Raw genomic sequence first — 17,183 nt, forward strand, 5'->3', positions numbered from 1 at the left:
CTGTATTTTAGCTTCATACAAGCTACTAGATAGTCAGGAAAAAGTTGACAGCATATTAAATGTAGCAGTCTCAAAACACTATTTCAGTTCACTGATTTGGAAATCCAGTCCGAAGGAATACCAGACACTGTTAATGTGACTGGATTCTTCCTCTTATCATTTTTGTGTTCCCAGAGCATTTGTTTCCTATTGTAATGGGAAGTTTCTCCATTTTATTGAGGACATTCACTAATCCTTGCTAGCACTTAGCACTTGGAAATTGCAAAAAACCCAAAATCCACCAACCAACCAACCAAAATCCCCTCAAACCAAACAAACAAGCCCCCTCCCCTCACAACCATCTTATCTTTCTACCATCCCCCTTTGTGTCATACTCCTCTCATACCCACAGATCCAATTCCTTCCTTTCCATTCTTCCTTCTCTCTTTCTCTTGTCCAGCACTCAAGCAAAACTGAAGTCATTGACTGAAGATATGTTTAACTGGTCTATTGCTCTGCTTTAGCTTTCCCCAAGGAAATCACTTTGTGCCTACCAGAACTGATGAAACTTTGTTCAGGAGATAAATATACCATCATAACCCTAACCATCGCTGCTACTAATTAGAACATTGTGACAGACTAATTTGTCAACATCTAGTTTAACATTCCTATCCTAAACACACCAATGATATGATAATTATGCAGTTTCACTCTTACACCTAACACATCTGTTTCTTCATGTAGCAGCCAAGGAACAAGATGCTAAAGATAACTGGAGTGAGCAAAAATGTCGTATCTTAACATGCTTGTTCAAAAATCCATTAAAAGAATCCATCAGATTTATTTCTCCCTCTTTATTTCAAACCTTACTACACAGAAATTACCATGCATCCCTAGGAGACACTCAGGGTAAAGAGATGTTTTTTGGAAAACTTTTGAGAATTACAGAATGGTTTAGGTTGGAAGGGACTTTTAAAGGTCACCTTGTCCAAATCCCTGGCAAAGGGCTGGGAAATTGTCAAGTAGACCAAACCTTGTTCAACCTGGCCTTGAACACTTTCAGGGATGGGACACCCACCTCTTCTCTGGACACAGTGAGGAGTTGTGTGTTTAACTAGTATTTTACACTGTGCCAGTTCTTACACCTGCATTGTAAAATCACTCTTTAACACACCCAGTGTGCCCAGAGGCAATGATGGCATTCTGCTGCAAGATGTCAGCAAAGCAGTAAAGAAACATCATGGTAAAAATATACAGGAGGTAGAGATTTTTATATTTAGCTCTTCTGCATATAAATGGTCTTTGTTAACATATGCAGCAACTTTTTCCCTTTTTTATAACATGAGTGCTAACTCAGTCCTTTAGAGGCAATGACATTAGTCCTGAAGCATGCTGATAGGGGAGGTCAGTGCAGATTAAAGCCACTTGAGCACAGCGCAAGTTTCCAAGAGATCTGTGGAGAAAGAGAAACACTACTGTGCATATGCCGTGAGGAAACAAGAACTCCAGCTCCCTGCTATAGTGGACTTGTTAACTCATATCTCAGTTATCCAACCATAGCACCTAAACAACAGAAAAAAATCATTTAGAAAAATGATCTGTACTTATTATCTTGAATTTGGTTTTGAAGAGTAACAAACAACAGAGATGCAAACACAGTCACACACAAAAGACAAGAACAAAAGAATGTTCCCTGCTTATTGTACGTGGTCTAACTGGGCTTAGATAAACAAACAAAACATGGAGCATCTTAGCTTTGAATATTACATGTACAATTCTCTCCAAAATCTTCAGGCAGTTTTGCAGGAGCTCTCCTGTAATTGAACAGCTTTATGCATATGGGAAACAATCAAGCTGTACAGTTAAAAGTTTCACATCTATGAAACATATGGCACACATGTTTAAAATGAGAGTAAGTATAGGGTGTGTTGCTACATTTCTGTGGAGATAAGCATTACTGGAACTCAGGAATAATTCCTAAAAGGCACCCGGGAGGCAGTTATACACAATTTTGCTTTCTGAGCCATTTAATGGATGTTCTTCAAAGAAATATTAAGGGAGTAAAAGGTTCCTAATGTGAAATGCTCAAAACATTTTAGAAGCTATGTGGATTTGTGTTCCAAAGGCCAAATGAAAGTCAAGCTTGAGAGGAATTAAAGGCAGTAAGAGCGGGGCTAAAAGCGGAAGAGGGAACACAGAGTTTTAGAAACTCTGTAGAGAATATAATCTGTGGATAATGTGGATTAACAGACATTTTTACGAAGCTATTATCACTTAGAAGCAAAGCATGGTTTTGAAGTTTGTTCTTATCCACTTTCATGCATCCAGGTTTGTTTTTATTCATGTCAGTAGGTATGAGGCAACAAAAGTTCAAGCAGTGCTGCTGATGCACTGGCTTAGATATTTATGATGATTCCTTACTCCTAGAGACCACTTCATATCCCAAATTAACCCAGGAGAAAATATCATCTCCTGTGCAATCCTATACAATGTGCCTACAACACCAAAGGCTCTTTTCCAAGTGTTTGGATATCAAGTCCAGCCTTTTTCAAACACACAAAACAACAGCTGCTGTGACAATAAGGTATATTATAATACTTGCATCTTATTGATCCTGTGGCTTAAAAAGCACACAATAGTGTATAATTAACACAAAAGGAAGTGTTTTATATAAAGCTGCAAAACTGGAAAGGGTTTTCACACAACAGAAATGTAAAATCTGAGGGCAGAATTTAACAGAAGAGCTAACCTAATGTTTGTGGTAATAAAAGGGCATACTTGTTAGCTCTAAATCTCATCAGGGCCTTCCACAGATCAGTGCATAAAAGAGAAGAATGCTCCCCAGTTTATTTGCTGTGCAAGTTTTTTTAGGTGAATTAATGTAGCTCAGAGGCAAGCACTGGACTTGCAAGTTAAATTATAGAAGAAGGCAGAGAGGAGGAATTCAGTTCACCAGTATTTCAAGAAACTTCAGTGTGTGTGACTGAGCCAACCCAATGTCTGTCTTGTTTGTTCCTCCCTGCCTCTGGCCCCACACTCACTCATGTCCCATACACCTTTTCTGCTTTCAGCAGCTCTGTTAACTGACCTAGCCACTCATATCTCAAGAGAGATTTCACAGACACTGGGGGCTGCGTTCCTTGAAGAAGGAATGAATGAGCTATCCTGCTCTTAGAGTAGGTACCATGTCTGAGTTCCCAGGAGCTGGAGTCATTCTTTCCCATGAACTGCACTGATCCATCTGGAGACCAGCAACAGCAGGCAGCAAAGCTGCACACAAATAAAACACTCCTTCAACAAACACAGTGCAGAGAGCTACGTATTCATAATGCAATAATTCCAGGAGACTAAATTGTCGGCCACCACCATAATGCAGAATTTCAGACAGACTTTCCAATTCTATGGACCCATATCAGAGTGCCCTAATTTAAAATACAAACCAATCACCTCAATTCAACATATTCTGCTGAAAGCTGCTATAGTGAAGGCCAGCTAGATCCAACACACTTGCTGCAGATCATGTTGCTATGTTCGTCACTAGTCAAAGGCTCACATATCTGCTGTTGTTACAGGAAACTGAGGGGTAACATTACCTGGGAAGAACAGGAATTTAACTGAAATGTGAGAACTCAAATACCAAAGCAAGATCTAAGAGCAGATTGTACTTGGATCTATAAGATCACACCACTCTTAAAGTGTTCCCAGATAAGGGCCCAGATTTGGAAGAGCCATGCTTCAGTAGCCAGGCTGATCCTTCTCCCTAAATCAGAAGATAGAAGCAAATGTGGACACTACCTCCTCTTGCCCCAGGGAAAACAAATAAACAAAACATTTCTATTATCCTGTTTCAAGGAGGGAGACAAAGGTATATGCTCACTAAGGCAAGAGTAAAGCACTGAGAATGAGTACAGCTGGCAAAAAGAAATCCCACAGAGCAGCTCCTGACAACAGCTGTCAGCTGTGTCCCCTGGAATGACTGCAGCCATCAGTCACAGGGGTACCAAACCAGGATAAGGGCAGCAGAGCACTCTTCTCTGCCTCACACTAAGGAGGGTGTGCTACTCAAGCCACCCCAACAAGTCCAAGCACAAGAGATGCAGAAGTTATGCACAATACAAGGTATTCAAGCAAAATTTTAAAACATCAGCTTGGCTAACAGAAACATATTGGCAGCACATCCACTTTTCACTGCAGCAGCAGGACTGCTTCAGCACCCTGGCCAGTCTGCCCAAGCTTATTCAAATACATTAACACTTCCACTGCACAAATACACCAAATGTTTACAGACAGGAATGTGCTGCAATGCATGGAGCTGAACGTAAGACCTCCAAGACTATCCACCCACTGTCCTTCTGCACTGCCATATGCTCACCTTCCCCAAACTGATGGATCAAACTGACTCCATGCCAGTGTTTGACTCATTCTTGTTAATTCGTTAATTAAATCTTATTAATTTGTTGGGCCTACACTGGCACTACCGGTCCCTGCGAAGCATCAGTGGAGATGACAAAATACATGGGGCATGCAAGAGCATAATGAACACATAATGAAGATAAGGATAATGGATACAAAAAGGGAATTATACAGAAATAAAGAAGATAGCTGACAACCAGACTACTGTGTAACTAAAGATTATTGGCAAGGAAACAGTAAGGAGACAGAGGGAGAAGAAGGAAAAATTAGAGTTCCATTTTACACCAATAATATTCAAGAAGCCATAATACACTCCAAATTACCTAACAAACAGTCACGAAGCTTAAATGACACTTGAAAATTTTCAGAACACAAAACACCGAACTTAAAAGGCAAAAGCTATATACCACGCAATGCAATTGCTAGAAATCCACTCTCTCCTTTATCAGGATTACATGCCTAGTTTGTCACACCCTTAGAACGTATCCCACAAAATAATTAATATTTTAGTAATGACAATACAATACTCAAGACAAGACTACAGAGTCAGGGTCAGCAGAAATCCCTTCTTTTCTGCTGAACGCTTCCTCTCAGGCTTCCTCTCAGGGAGTTTGTCAGTCAGGATAAAGCCAGAGCCGTCACTGCGGGGATCTGGCCCGGGGCTCGGCTCGCTCCCCTCCGTGGGGCTGCCAGGCGAGGATGCTGGACTGGGCCCACGGGGGCCCGAAGTTTTAGGAACTACGATGAAAACGCTAGTTACTACAGAAAGCACAAAAAGACCTCAAACAACCCCAGACCCACAGATGTATCAATACTGCCAGATCGCGGAGGGCAGGGCCAGCAGCCCCATGCGCTCCGCTGCCTTCCTGCGGCCACGGCTCGGCCCCGGCGCGCTGCGGGGCGGCTGCAGCCCCTCCGAGCGCCCACGGGAGGCGGCTCCGGGCTCGGACCCGCCGCACAGCCCGCCCGGGCCCGGCTGCGCCCGGGGCCGCTCCCCGCCCTCAGCCGGGCTGGGCGCGCAGCTCGGGGAGCGCACGGCCCGGCACGGCCACTGACCTGCGGCAGCAGATGCAGGAACAGCCAGAGACGGAGCGGGGCCGGCCGCGCCGCCATGCCGGGCCTGCCGCGCCGCCGCCGCTTTGTTCCGACCTGGGCCGGGCCGGACCCTTCCGCACCGGGCACTCAGAGCCCGCCCCGGACGTCCCGCCCCAGCGCCCCGAGCCGCCAACCGGCTCCGCCAGGGCACGACGTCACTTCTGGCGGTGCCGAATGAAATGGCGAGTGGCGGCGGCGGTGGCGGCGGCGCGGGGAAGATGGCGGTGAGGAACGGGGTAGTGTGGGCTCGGTGCCGGTGGTGCCGGTGGTGCCGGTGGTGCCGGTGGTGCCGGTGGTGCCGGTGGTGCACCTGCGCCCCCGTCCCGCCACCGCGGCATCCCGCAGCGGCGTTCCGGGTCTGTGTCCTCGCGGATGGCGCGCTTTAACTGAGCCGCCTGTGCTCTGCCGTAGGATAAGGAGAAGAAGAAGAAGGAGAGCATCTTGGACCTCTCCAAGTACATCGACAAGACCATCCGGGTGAAGTTCCAGGGCGGGCGGGAAGGTGAGCGCGGCGCGTGGCTGCAGCGCGGAGCTCTTTGGCCTCTCGGCGTTTTCCCTCAGCCGATGCCTGTCGGCTCTGCCCTCCTGCTCACGCTGCTTTCCCATCAAGGGAAGCGGAGGAGTAGCGGGTGCTTTGACTTATTAGTGGTTGCATTAGTGGTTAATGGTGCGAAGGTTCTTTCGTTTAAGTGTTCCATTGATCTCCTGGGTGCACTTTTCTGGCTCATCTGTGCATCTCTTATTAGTAGTTTTGAACAGCCTTATTTTGGCTGGGGTTGTTTTTTGTTTTTTTTTTTCCTTTTTTTCATTTGGCATTGCAAGGATGCACTTAAAGGAACAAACAAACATTTATGGATGTAACAATTAATGCAACTGTCGTGCCTTTCATCTCCTGATATGGTAAGCTTGCCCGGAGCGGTTCAATACATGCCACGGTGCCTTTGCATGCCCGTCCCTTCCCAGCTGGGCAGGTCCATCCCAGTGCGCTTGGTGCCACCCGCAGGCGCTTGTTTGTCTGAGTTTATTTACCATGTGCTGCAGTTTCAAACTCCACTGCAGCCTTGTGCTTGTAAGGGTTTGGAAGCTACTTGAACTCCTCACTGAGAAGTGTATTTGTCAAACTGGGAAGTCGCTCTGTGTAATTTTGTGATATATTAAGTGCCTAGTCTTGTGGAATCACGTTCTCCATTAGGGCAAAGTGCTGGTCTATCTGCAGTGCCTTCCCGTGAGGCAGTGCTTATGCTAAAGGAATGATGTGCCAGGAGGACACCTGGAAGATGGGGTTTCTGAGGAAAGAACTTTAAATATAGACTTGCTTCATTTTTAACCATAACCTTTCATTAAGGATATTTATTATGTGTTGGAGTTGTCTTCCTTTTTCTTTGTGTGACTTGTACTGATTTATTATACAGTATTCTTAAAGTGCCCTTGAAGTTGTCTGAAATCAAAAATGTTAGTGTCTTGAAGAACATTTGGAAGAATTGATTGAAAAGTCTGTAAGTTTTAATTGGTGCAATGCAGACCAGTTTTTGTCTACTTGCCATTGATAAAGAAGACACTGTTTAATATCTCTGGCCTCATTTGTTTGGACTTGCCTGAAGGAGAGAACAGGCCTGGAGAACTGAATGTACCTTTCATGAAGTCTTATGTTGCTGTATGCCTTGTTTTGGTCCTAATCATTGTTTTCTGTGTGGCTTTCAATAGCAAGTGGTGTCTTGAAAGGATTTGACCCTCTTCTGAACCTTGTGCTGGATGGTACCATTGAGTACATGCGAGGTAAGTAATGTGCAATCTTTGGAAAGCTTCCCTTCCCTGGGTGATTTTCTTGATAGAAATCTTACAGCTCTGTAAGTGAATAAGGAGAAACTGCAGATTAACATCATCCAAACTGCAGCATGCTTGGGATAACTGTCTTGTAAAGAAAGACATAAGGTGACGGGTCTATGGGACCTGATAACATGTTCCTGAGGGAATTGGCTTACAGTTCCCAGGCTATTCTAAAACATTTAAAAAGTGATGGCAGTCAGATCATGGGAAAGAGGGAAACATTGAAACCATTTTTCAAAAGGGAAGAAAGGAGCCTGGGAACTACTGTGCTGTCAGCCTGACCTCTTGTGCCTGGGGTGGTCATGGAAAAGATCCTCCTTGGAGCTCTGCTAAGACATTTGGAGGACAGGGAGGTGAATTTAGACATCCACTATAGCTTTACCAAGGGAAAATCCTGTCTGGACAACCCAGTGGCCTTTGACACAGTCCCCCACTGTCACAGCAGCGGGCCCCCAGCTGGGTAATAATTAGCATTGCCTCCATGGTTCACAGAAGGCTGATCGATATTTTTATTTTATATCTATGTATTTATATATATCATTATTAAGAAACCCATTGCTTTTATAGACCATTACGATACACCTGGACTGAATTGGTCCTCCAATCCAAACACTATCACCATTGGCTAATTAAGAAATCACTCTTTGGTAAACAAATCTCCATAACACATTCCACATGTTCACAATAACAGGGGCAGCAGGCCAAGATAAGAACTATTTCTCATTCTTTTCTCTGAGCTTTTCACAGCTTTTTCCCAGAAAGGCCTGGGAAGGTTGTCTGTTGCTCTCTGTGGCCTGAGAGCTGCTGCCACACCCCACAACATCCTTCTCCCTAAGTTGAAGAGAAATGGATTTGATGGGTGGACTGTTTGGTGAATGTGGAATTGGTTGGATGATCATATGCAGAGGGTAGTAGTCAATGGCTTCATGTCCTCGTGAACATCAGGGACAGGGAGTGTCCCTCAGAGATCTCTGGGGACTAGTACTGTCTAGTGTCCATCAGAGATGTAGGCAATGGGATCAAGTTCACCCTCAGTCTGCAGGTGACACACCTAAAGGATGAGGCCATCCAGAGGGACCTGGACAAGTTTTTGAAGAGGGCCCAAAGGAACCTCATGAGGTTCAGCAAGACCCAGGCTGGGGGATGAATATTGAGAGCAGCCCTGCTGAGAGGGACTTGGACTTGCTGGTGGATGAGGGGCTGGACAATATGTGCTTGCAGCTCACAAAGCCAGCTGTATCCTGGGCTGCATCCCTACCAGGGAGGGGATTCTGCCCCGGGGGGGATTCTGCCCCTCTGCCCCTGGGCTCAGCTCAGACCCCACCTGCAGAACTGCCCCAGCCCTGGGCAACAGCAGCAGGAGGACGTGGGGCTGCTGCAGCCAGGCCAGAGGAGCCACGGAGATGCTGCCAGGGCTGGAGCCCCTCTGCTCTGAGCCAGCCTGGCACAGCTGGGCCTGCTCACCTGGACAGGAGAGGTCTTTGAGGAGTTGGTATTGTGGCCTTTCAGTTTTAAAGGGAAATGCCAGGGGGTGAATGCTTCAGCAGGCCCTATTGTGGCAGAGCAAGAGGTAATGGGTTTAAACTAAAGGAGGGTCAATGTAGATATAAGAGAAGATATAGATATAAGGAAGACAGCTTTTTTTATAATGAGTATGATAAAAATACTGGGACAAGCTGCTCAGAGAGGTGGTAGGTGCCCCATCCTTGGGAGAATTCAAAGATGGACTCTGAGCAACTGGGTCTAGTTAAAGATGCCCCTACTTGTTGCAGGGGGGCTGTACTAGATGACCTTTAAAGGTGGTTCTGCAGCAGAAGTTAGATTAAGCACATTCCCTGTGATGGAACGTCCCTGGTAGTACTTGCTTGAGCTCCTGTATAGTTATCTCACTGGCTGCCCTTTTCCTCTAAAGCTTGAATAAAGCAGTATCTCTTTCTCTGTGATACAAAAGCTATCATTTGATAGGACAGTGCTTTTGAAGAGTATTCTCCAACCTGTTTAAAAGGAAGCACAGAAGCTTTGAATTTCATCTTTAAAAGAGAGTTTTGAAATGTGTTGTTTATTTCTGTTGAATGTAGAGATATCTCTGTATGGAAGATAGCAGTGGTTGGTTTGTGTTTGTCCTAATCCAGCCCTATTTGGCCTGGTCTGAGAATGGACTGGTGCTCTCTTCCCTAGTGCATTGAGAAGTCAGGGTCTTTTTCTGATCTGCATTAATCCCCAAGTGTTTGTCTATAATGACATTTGAAATGGGATCAAGAGCTTTTTTTAATCACTTAGTTAGAGGCCTATGAATTCTTTAATAGCTGTGTTCTGCTTTTTGTTGCATACAAAGCAAGTTTTGTTATTGCTTACTGCAAGTAAAGTCTTGAAAACATCAAATGTCACTGCTGCATCACCTGTATGGTCCATGTTCAGTAAAACAAAGCAGCTATGCCAGGAAAGAACATGCATGTCTGTGCCTTTTGAAGTTGATGAAATTTGGTTTCCTTTTCTTATTTTCCTGTTCTAACCATGGATCTCTGCTTTTTAGATCCGGATGATCAATTTAAATTAACAGAAGACACACGTCAGCTGGGACTTGTGGTTTGCAGAGGGACTTCTGTGGTTCTGATTTGTCCACAGGATGGAATGGAAGCGATTCCAAACCCTTTCATTCAGCAGCAGGATGGCTAATGCTTTCTTTGGATTGTCTCTGAAAACTTCGGGGTGCAAGTCATTGGAGAAAACTATCAGTGTATGAGAAGCTTCCTGTTTTGGGGGGGAAGTTTGAGTGTGTATTTGTTAGCGTGAAAGAAGTCAACTTTTATTTTTGTGGCTTTCGTAAATGATGAGAGGATGGGGAATGTAAGAAGCATGTTCTTGTTTTCCTCCTGCCCCCAAATAAGCGTGTACCTATGTTGTTTAGAGGTGACAGAAGAGAACATATTGTCATGAATTGTCTGAGACCTTCTTGATCTTGTGAGTTCTGAAACTACCCCATAAAATTAGTTATGAGTGCCCTGAATATTGGTTATATTCTTTCAATTTTTAAACACATTAAAATGCCTTTATTCCAAATGAAAAGCCTAAATACAGTAGAACATGTTTTTCTTCCTCTTAGATATCAGTACTCAACTGGGGAAGCATTATGTTGTAGTCTTCTGCTGTTGAGTTCAGTCTCTTTTGTGCAGGAAAGTTACTTCCTTGTGTAGTGTCATCACCTTTACAAGGGATGTAGACAAGAAGGTGTTTTTCAGCACTTGTTCCAGAACTGGTGGGCTGTCATCTGTGTATCAGCAGGCTCACATATTTCTACAGAGGACTGGTCTAACTTTTGGGATAATGCTTGGTTGAGTGACCTAAACCTTATGGAGGTAGCTATTTGTTACTTGGAATTTTAGGGGGAGAATATTTAATATCCTAACATTTGTTCAATTATAGGCAGTGTCTGGAAGTACTGCATATTTTTATATTGTAGCTATCCACTTGTGGTTTTGCCTGTTATAACTTGATTTGTAAGTAAACATTTTTATTTCTTTTATACTGCAGAAAATGCAAGATATGAGGAGTTCTGAGTGAATAAAGACAAACTGATCTGTTTCTAAATGTCTGTTTTTTAGTCTGTAAAAGTGCACTACAGCTGACATAAATCTGAAATTAGTTCAGGAGGTGCATCAACACTGCAGGATCAGGAGGGACCAGAGCAGAAGCTGTACTTCAAACAGGGAATTGATGGAAAAGGCCTGAGAGCATCTTGTCCCTCTTCTGAAGCATTTTAAAGACTACCTGGTTGAGGCATGTGCCTGGAGCCTGTACCCTGATTCTGCCACCTGCCCTTGCCTTTATAGAGGACCCTTTATGAGGAGGCTGTGGCAGAGCGAATTGTTTTGCTGGCAGCAGCAGTTTTGTTCCTGGAGGGTGTCAAGAACACATGGCAAGTACAGGTTGTATTGGTTATTTTGGCCACAGCGCTTTTCTCCCATGCATAACCTTTCCTGGGTCAGCTCCAAAATGGGTGGGAACTTAGGGTAAATTTCGTTTTAGTGAATCTGACTTCCAGGAGGCTCTGAAACTAGGTACCAGGTGTTGTGTGTGATGTTGCCTGTGTGAATTTTGGTGCGTCTGGATTTTAATCTGGGGACTCACAGAGCTGTCCATAAAGTTGTGCTCCTCACAACCTAGTTTTCTAATGCTACAAAACTTGCTTGTGAAACTGCACAATTCAAAAGATAATCCTTATTTAGAGTGTGAGGAGTAGAATTTGCTTGCCATCAGCCTGAGCAGAGTCTTGAACTGTCCTTTTAGGTGGGAGAAAGATTGCTGGTGTTGATGCCAATAATGTGCTGCACTATTTTTGCACTCTAAGTATAGCATCAGAAACAGACCTGCTGGGGCTCTCTGGGCTGGATTCTGGGCTCTCAGTGTTGGGAGATCTGCCTGAAGCTGGGGTCAAGTGTGTAAACTCTGGAGAGGGGTCTATTCCCAACATTGCCTGCTCAGGTGATTGGGTGCTTGGTCTGTTTTGTGAGCTGCATGGCTCTCCTTTCCTGCAGCACAGACTCTGAGGTTATACTTTGGAGTCAAGTACCTGAAAAGAAGAATTTGAAAATAATAGGAGGCAGACATTTTAGCAGGGCCTGTTGTGATAGGACAAGGGATAATGGTTTAAGCTAGAAGAAGGTTGATCCAGACTAGAAAGAAGGAAGAAAGTTTTTATGATGGCATGGTGAGACACTGGCAAGGCTTCTGTTTGCTGAGGTCTGCCAAGAACTGGGAGTGAGTCTTGCTGGTATGGGCTCTTTGGGTAAGGGACTCTACTTCAAGGTGACTATCCAAGTCTCTTCATGCAATAGTTTTGGAAAAATTTACTGTGGCATTAGCTGTTGCTTGTCCTACATCTGTGTTTATTTAGTGCTTTCAGATGGAGGATGACTGAACATGTGAAGCCATCTGGGTTTGAATGAGGGCTCACTCCTTCTTCTCTTAAATATAGTTAGATATCTAATAAAAACTGTAATCACATTGGTATTTGGTTAAACTTGAACTAATGAAAGAGGAGATAATGGTTGTTTTTTTCCAAATGGGTTCAATGTTTTTTTCAACTTCTTTATATTTACTCACTGCTTAGGAATCTTTTGGTTGTTTCTCCAGTTTTTTTCTTTTTAGCCTAGGCTCTTTGCTTGGCTAACAGCTCCCCTTATTTGCTGTGGCCTTACCTGGTAAAAGTAGATGCCAGTCAAATCTGTAATTTTTAGGTTATACAGCTGGTCTGCTAATGCTGTTCAGAAAGCAGCAGAAAAGACAGAAGAACAAAGCAGGAGAGTAGAAAACATGCTATTTTTAGGACAAGATTGGTTTATCTCATACTTATCCTAGCTAGGGGGATAGTGTTTCCAGAGATAGAAAGGACTGCATAAGACTGAGTTAAAATTAACTGCCTGGCAGTATACAAGCATGGAGCCTGCACAAGAGCCACAGGAGCTGGGACCTCAGACAGAAATGATTGCAGACACAATTCTTGAGGTTGGAGAGAGACTCTTCCAGGTCAGCCGTAGGGTGCTTTCAGTACACAGTCGATATTTTGAAGCAATGTTTTTTGGAGGAGCAAGAGAGAGCTCTGAACAGCACATAGTGATCAAAGGGATCGATGCAGTGCCATTTCAGGCACTACTTGAGTTCACTCGCACGGCCCAAGTGCTCATAGGTCAAGAAAATGTGACCAGCTTACTGGAAACAGCTGATTTTTTTCAGTTTGACAGGGTGAAACTGTTGTGTGAGAAATTTCTGGAGAGAGAACTGCATGTTTCAAACTGCCTGGGCTTGATGACCTACTCACAGCAATTTGCCTTTACAGAGTTATATGTGTCTGCTATGAATGTGGCTCTCACTCACTGGGGGGATGTGATATGCCAGGAAGAATTTAAGGCATTACCCAAGGAAATGCTGGTGCAGCTCCTGAAGAGTGATGACCTCTTCATTTCAAGAGAGGATGTGGTTTTTGACAGTATTATGATTTGGATAATGGAGGACCCAGCAACAAGAGAGGAAGAATTTCTGGATTTGGTGGGCGAAGTCAGGGTCGCTTTTCTGAGTTTGTCCTTCCTCGATATCTTGGTGAAACGCAGCAAGCGTGCTGGAGAGACAGATATCTTTTCCAGACTAATAAAGAAGTTAGACAGCTGTCCCCCACCCAGCTGGCAAAATCCGAAACTGTGTCCTTATGCTGGCCGGAGCTATGACACCTTATATGTCCTGGGAGGAAAGCATGACAAGGAACAGCAAGAATTATTTCTCTTCCAACCTAAAACAGGGACCTGGCAGGCTTGTTCTCCCCTGCAGCGCAAGAACCTCACCCAGTATGCAGTGGCAGCAGTAGGTAACTTACAGACGAGGGAGACTGAGCTGATGCAAACAGAAGTTGAGACTGAGTCCCAAATGCAGGGTGTCCAACTGTTGCTGTAAAACTGTTGTGCTCTGCATTGCTAAAATCTCATTCATATTGGTGTTCATATTTGCTCAAAGAATGCTTTTTTCTTCCTTGGTCCTGGGAGAGTGCTAGACAACACTATTCTCCTATAGCAGAAACTCTGCAGCCTCCCAAGCTCCTTACCTTGACTTTATCTGGAATTAGTCTAAGGACTTGGCTTTAAAGCCAAGTGTATTTTTTGGCCTTCTGTTTTGTAGTGATTTAGACATATGACAGGTGACTTCTGATTTATAGTTGCCATTACATTAAACTTATCTACAAATGTTGGGAAATCTTCATGCTTGCAGACTTTCAAGCCAGCTCAATACGATGGCTTCCTCTATTAGTGTTGGTAATCGTCCCATTTCTGGTAGGAGTTTAGAAGTAAGATCTCGGAGGTTCTTTCCAACCAGAGTTTCCATGATTCTGTTAAAAAATGGGAGCAGGCTTGGAAAGACAGGCTGCATTCCGTAGGCCCAATGAATTAAATTCTGCAAACTGATAGAGCAGATTTTCTCTCCTCATCTTGCACCTTATCAAAACAGCTCAATGTGAAATGAAAACCCCCGGTATCAGGAGCAATTTTTAGCCTTTACATGACTAGTATTTTCTTTGCTGTGCTTCCAGGGAGCTTCCTTTTTGTGACAGGAGGATATTTCCGGGATGAATTTGTGTGGTACAGTGTGGATTGGGTGCTCATCTACAACTGCTTGGACAATTGCTGGCTGGAAGGGCCAGCCATGAAGAAGTCCCGCAACAGCCACTGTGCAGTAGGAGTAGGGCTCCACTTGTACGTGCTCGGAGGGAGCACGGATGAAGGGATAATCCCAGCAGTGGAGCGCATGGCTCTGATGGAGTCAGAGTGGGAAAGCATGAGTCCTATGGCTCAGCCTGTGGAGAGAGGCGATGCCACCAGTGTGGGAACCAGGATCTATGTGGTCTGTGGCCTGGATGAGAATGGACACGTGTATGACGGAGTGCAAAGGCTGAACACAGAGACAGACAGCTGGGATGTCATCTCGTTCTCCCCTCTTCCAAGGTAAGAAATAATATTCTGGGACCTGGCAGAAGATGAAGGATTCTAGTGTTGATCTGGCTCCAGGAAGAGGTTATAGTGTAGAAATCCATAAGTTCTGTTCCTGCAACACTTCTGTGATTCTCTGTTTAAATAGGACTTCTGATCTGAGGACCAAGGTTACCCTGAATATTTCTGGGGCCAAATCTTTCTGTTGATTCTGATCAAGGGTTTCTTCTCTCTCAGGTATGACCTCTGCATCACATCCCTGAATGGGGCTCTGTACACTGTAGGAGGGGAAGCTTTTCGATTTGATGTGGAGACAGATGAATGGACCCAGGTGAATGAGGAATGCTTGACCCAGAAGTTCTTCATGGGATGCAGCACCGTGAATGGACAAATTTATCTTCTTGGACAGAGGAAGGGAAACAGCACCCTCCCCATTGCAGTCCTCTTTGATCCCTACACTGATGTGTGCCAGGTCATAGATAACAAACTCCCTTGCCCCGTTCCTATTCATGGCTGTGTCTCTGTGCGAAGATTTGATACATGGGTGTAAGAGTGGAAGATGTGTACTTTACAGCTGAAGGGAGTTAAATTGCATCAACTTTGGCCTGTGACATTTAAAAAAAATTATTCCTTTGTAATTTTACCTTTTCTTTTCTACTTGACAAATGAACTTGAAGCAAAAGCCAGTGCAAACTTTGTCTACACAAAGGGTGCAGGTCATTATTGAAAATGGTGATTGGTATTGTTATGACATATAAACTCCTTAGGGTTGATGCTTAGTAAAGGGCTGTTCTGACCTTTAACCTCTATGTCTCTCTGTTCTTTGAACAGCTGGAAAATCACTGCCTCATTGTTAGAAAATATAGGATTTAAATAATCAAATGGGTGTCAAGGGAATCTTCAGCAGGGTTATAAGCCCATAGTGCTGTAGACAGAGCCAAAAACCCAAACAGCAATTGCTGTCAAGCCATATTTAATATCCAGTACCATTTTAGCCTGAAATAAGCAAGTTTCACAGGTTAATTATGGCTAAAATTATCTTTAGTCAAGGCTGAAGAGCACCACAGAGGGCGGGAGACTGTTCTGGATTTATGGATTCAGGTATGTGATGACAAACTTTTGCACATTGAGTCTTAAGAATCTGGCTTCAGTTTCCTTAGTTGTCTTTGGGTTCACAGCTGCAGAGACTCAGAATAAAAATGCCCATCCCAAAGCACTAAAATGAAGTTGCAAGGAGCAGGGTCCTGCCCATGGCTGTAATTAAAGACTGTGTATGAGGAAGAGAATTTCCTGGGCAGAACTATGGCCTTAGGGTGGCAGGGATTGATCTCCAAGGGCACTCGGGCCTCCCAAGTGTGGAGAGGGAGAGAGTGACTGCCCCACCAGTGCAACAGATCGAGCTGGGAGGCTGCACTGCAAGCCCTGCTGTCATCTGTGCTGTCAGTCTGTCCTCTGATGTGACCTAGCAAGAGACCTCCTGAGCTGAGTTATCATCATCTCCAGAGAAGAGGAGAGGCCTTGAGAACTGAGAGGTGTTGGTGAAAAGCCATGCTGCCGCTGTGACAGCTCTGTCAGGGCAGCAGGCCTGCAGACACGGAGCCCTCTAGGTCTGCTTTGGCTTCCTTCTCTTGCCAGCTCCCTCCAGAGCTGGGGGTCCCATGATGGGGCTGCAGCAGCCAAGGCTGGGCCTGTTCTCTGGGCCCAGAGGCCAGCTGTGCCCTGGAGGCTGTATAAGTCTTTTGAATTATGAAATTCTCATGTTTCATTTGGGGCTTTAAAAGAAAGCATCGTACTTGAAGGGAGAAGGTACATTAATTCATGGGCAAACACTTACAACAGGGATCCCCATGAAGCGTCTTTCACCTCGCCAAAGGGTGACATCCTGCTCAAGGCTGATGCTCCACAGAGAGAGGGTGGCTGCCTGCCTTCCAGCATGGCAGCCTGCAGACCCAAAAGCCAGAGTCCTTCAAGTGAAAGCTGGTTCAGTGTTTGAGTTACATGATATCAGGCTGCCAGCAAGCTTCAAAGATTTTCCTACTGACATATGGTCTGCTAGTGTAAAAAGATTTCATACAAAATGTACATAAAACAGACTTTTTTTGGTGTAATTAATTTTTTACATTTACTTAAATTTTATTGTTATGCTATAAATTCTGAAAATTAGAATTTATGCAAGAAATTACAAGATGAAGCATCATCCAACTCCTAAGCTATCCAGGTAAAATGAGAGTGTTGTAATATTCCTATTTTCCAATTTTAAAAATGACATCTCAACAAAATTATTGCATCCATATAGAAAGCTTTCATTGATAATGTATAATTTCTGATGGAAAAAAGTGCCTTTGGAAGAATTTAGTTCCTTTCCATTTTAGGAGACTTTTCCCTGAGTAGACATGC

At 44.4% G+C, this 17,183-nt stretch overlaps 3 protein-coding genes across 4 annotated transcripts in view; 2 read left to right on the top strand and 1 right to left on the bottom strand.

Moving 5' to 3' along the window:
- The window catches only part of SPPL2B (signal peptide peptidase like 2B), a 30,873-nt gene extending 25,289 nt beyond the window's left edge, over positions 1-5,584 (bottom strand). For both annotated transcript variants that reach the window (XM_064733995.1, XM_064733996.1), the window contains exon 1: positions 5,449-5,584. In XM_064733995.1, coding sequence (XP_064590065.1) covers positions 5,449-5,505 — 57 coding nt within the window. In that variant the 5' untranslated portion in view covers positions 5,506-5,584. The remainder of the gene's footprint in view (positions 1-5,448) is intronic.
- Positions 5,585-5,595: 11 nt separating this feature from the next.
- LSM7 (LSM7 homolog, U6 small nuclear RNA and mRNA degradation associated) lies at positions 5,596-10,919 on the top strand. Its single transcript, XM_064733997.1, has 4 exons — positions 5,596-5,711; positions 5,899-5,989; positions 7,192-7,263; positions 9,848-10,919. The coding sequence occupies exons 1-4, from the start codon at positions 5,667-5,669 to the stop codon at positions 9,988-9,990; spliced, it is 351 nt and encodes a 116-aa protein (XP_064590067.1). The 5' UTR covers positions 5,596-5,666; the 3' UTR covers positions 9,991-10,919.
- Positions 10,920-12,627: 1,708 nt separating this feature from the next.
- On the top strand, positions 12,628-15,545 carry LOC135458731 (kelch-like protein 24). The gene is made up of 3 exons (XM_064733998.1): positions 12,628-13,672; positions 14,390-14,801; positions 15,024-15,545. The coding sequence occupies exons 1-3, from the start codon at positions 12,751-12,753 to the stop codon at positions 15,334-15,336; spliced, it is 1,647 nt and encodes a 548-aa protein (XP_064590068.1). The 5' UTR covers positions 12,628-12,750; the 3' UTR covers positions 15,337-15,545.
- Positions 15,546-17,183: the final 1,638 nt, after the last annotated feature.

This window comes from Zonotrichia leucophrys, chromosome 28, assembly GCF_028769735.1.
Source record: "Zonotrichia leucophrys gambelii isolate GWCS_2022_RI chromosome 28, RI_Zleu_2.0, whole genome shotgun sequence".
In the NCBI taxonomy this organism is placed as follows: domain Eukaryota; kingdom Metazoa; phylum Chordata; class Aves; order Passeriformes; family Passerellidae; genus Zonotrichia; species Zonotrichia leucophrys.

What these genes read in the sequence shown, in the direction of transcription:
- LSM7 (XM_064733997.1), top strand. Translation starts at nt 5,667, where the DNA reads ATGGCGAGTGGCGGCGGCGGTGGCGGCGGCGCGGGGAAGATGGCG. An exon ending in GCGGCGCGGGGAAGATGGCG is followed by an intron (nt 5,712 to 5,898) that starts GTGAGGAACGGG and finishes GCTCTGCCGTAG; the next exon opens with GATAAGGAGAAGAAGAAGAA. An exon ending in GTTCCAGGGCGGGCGGGAAG is followed by an intron (nt 5,990 to 7,191) that starts GTGAGCGCGGCG and finishes GGCTTTCAATAG; the next exon opens with CAAGTGGTGTCTTGAAAGGA.
- LOC135458731 (XM_064733998.1), top strand. Translation starts at nt 12,751, where the DNA reads ATGGAGCCTGCACAAGAGCCACAGGAGCTGGGACCTCAGACAGAAATG. An exon ending in GTATGCAGTGGCAGCAGTAG is followed by an intron (nt 13,673 to 14,389) that starts GTAACTTACAGA and finishes CTGTGCTTCCAG; the next exon opens with GGAGCTTCCTTTTTGTGACA. An exon ending in TCGTTCTCCCCTCTTCCAAG is followed by an intron (nt 14,802 to 15,023) that starts GTAAGAAATAAT and finishes CTTCTCTCTCAG; the next exon opens with GTATGACCTCTGCATCACAT.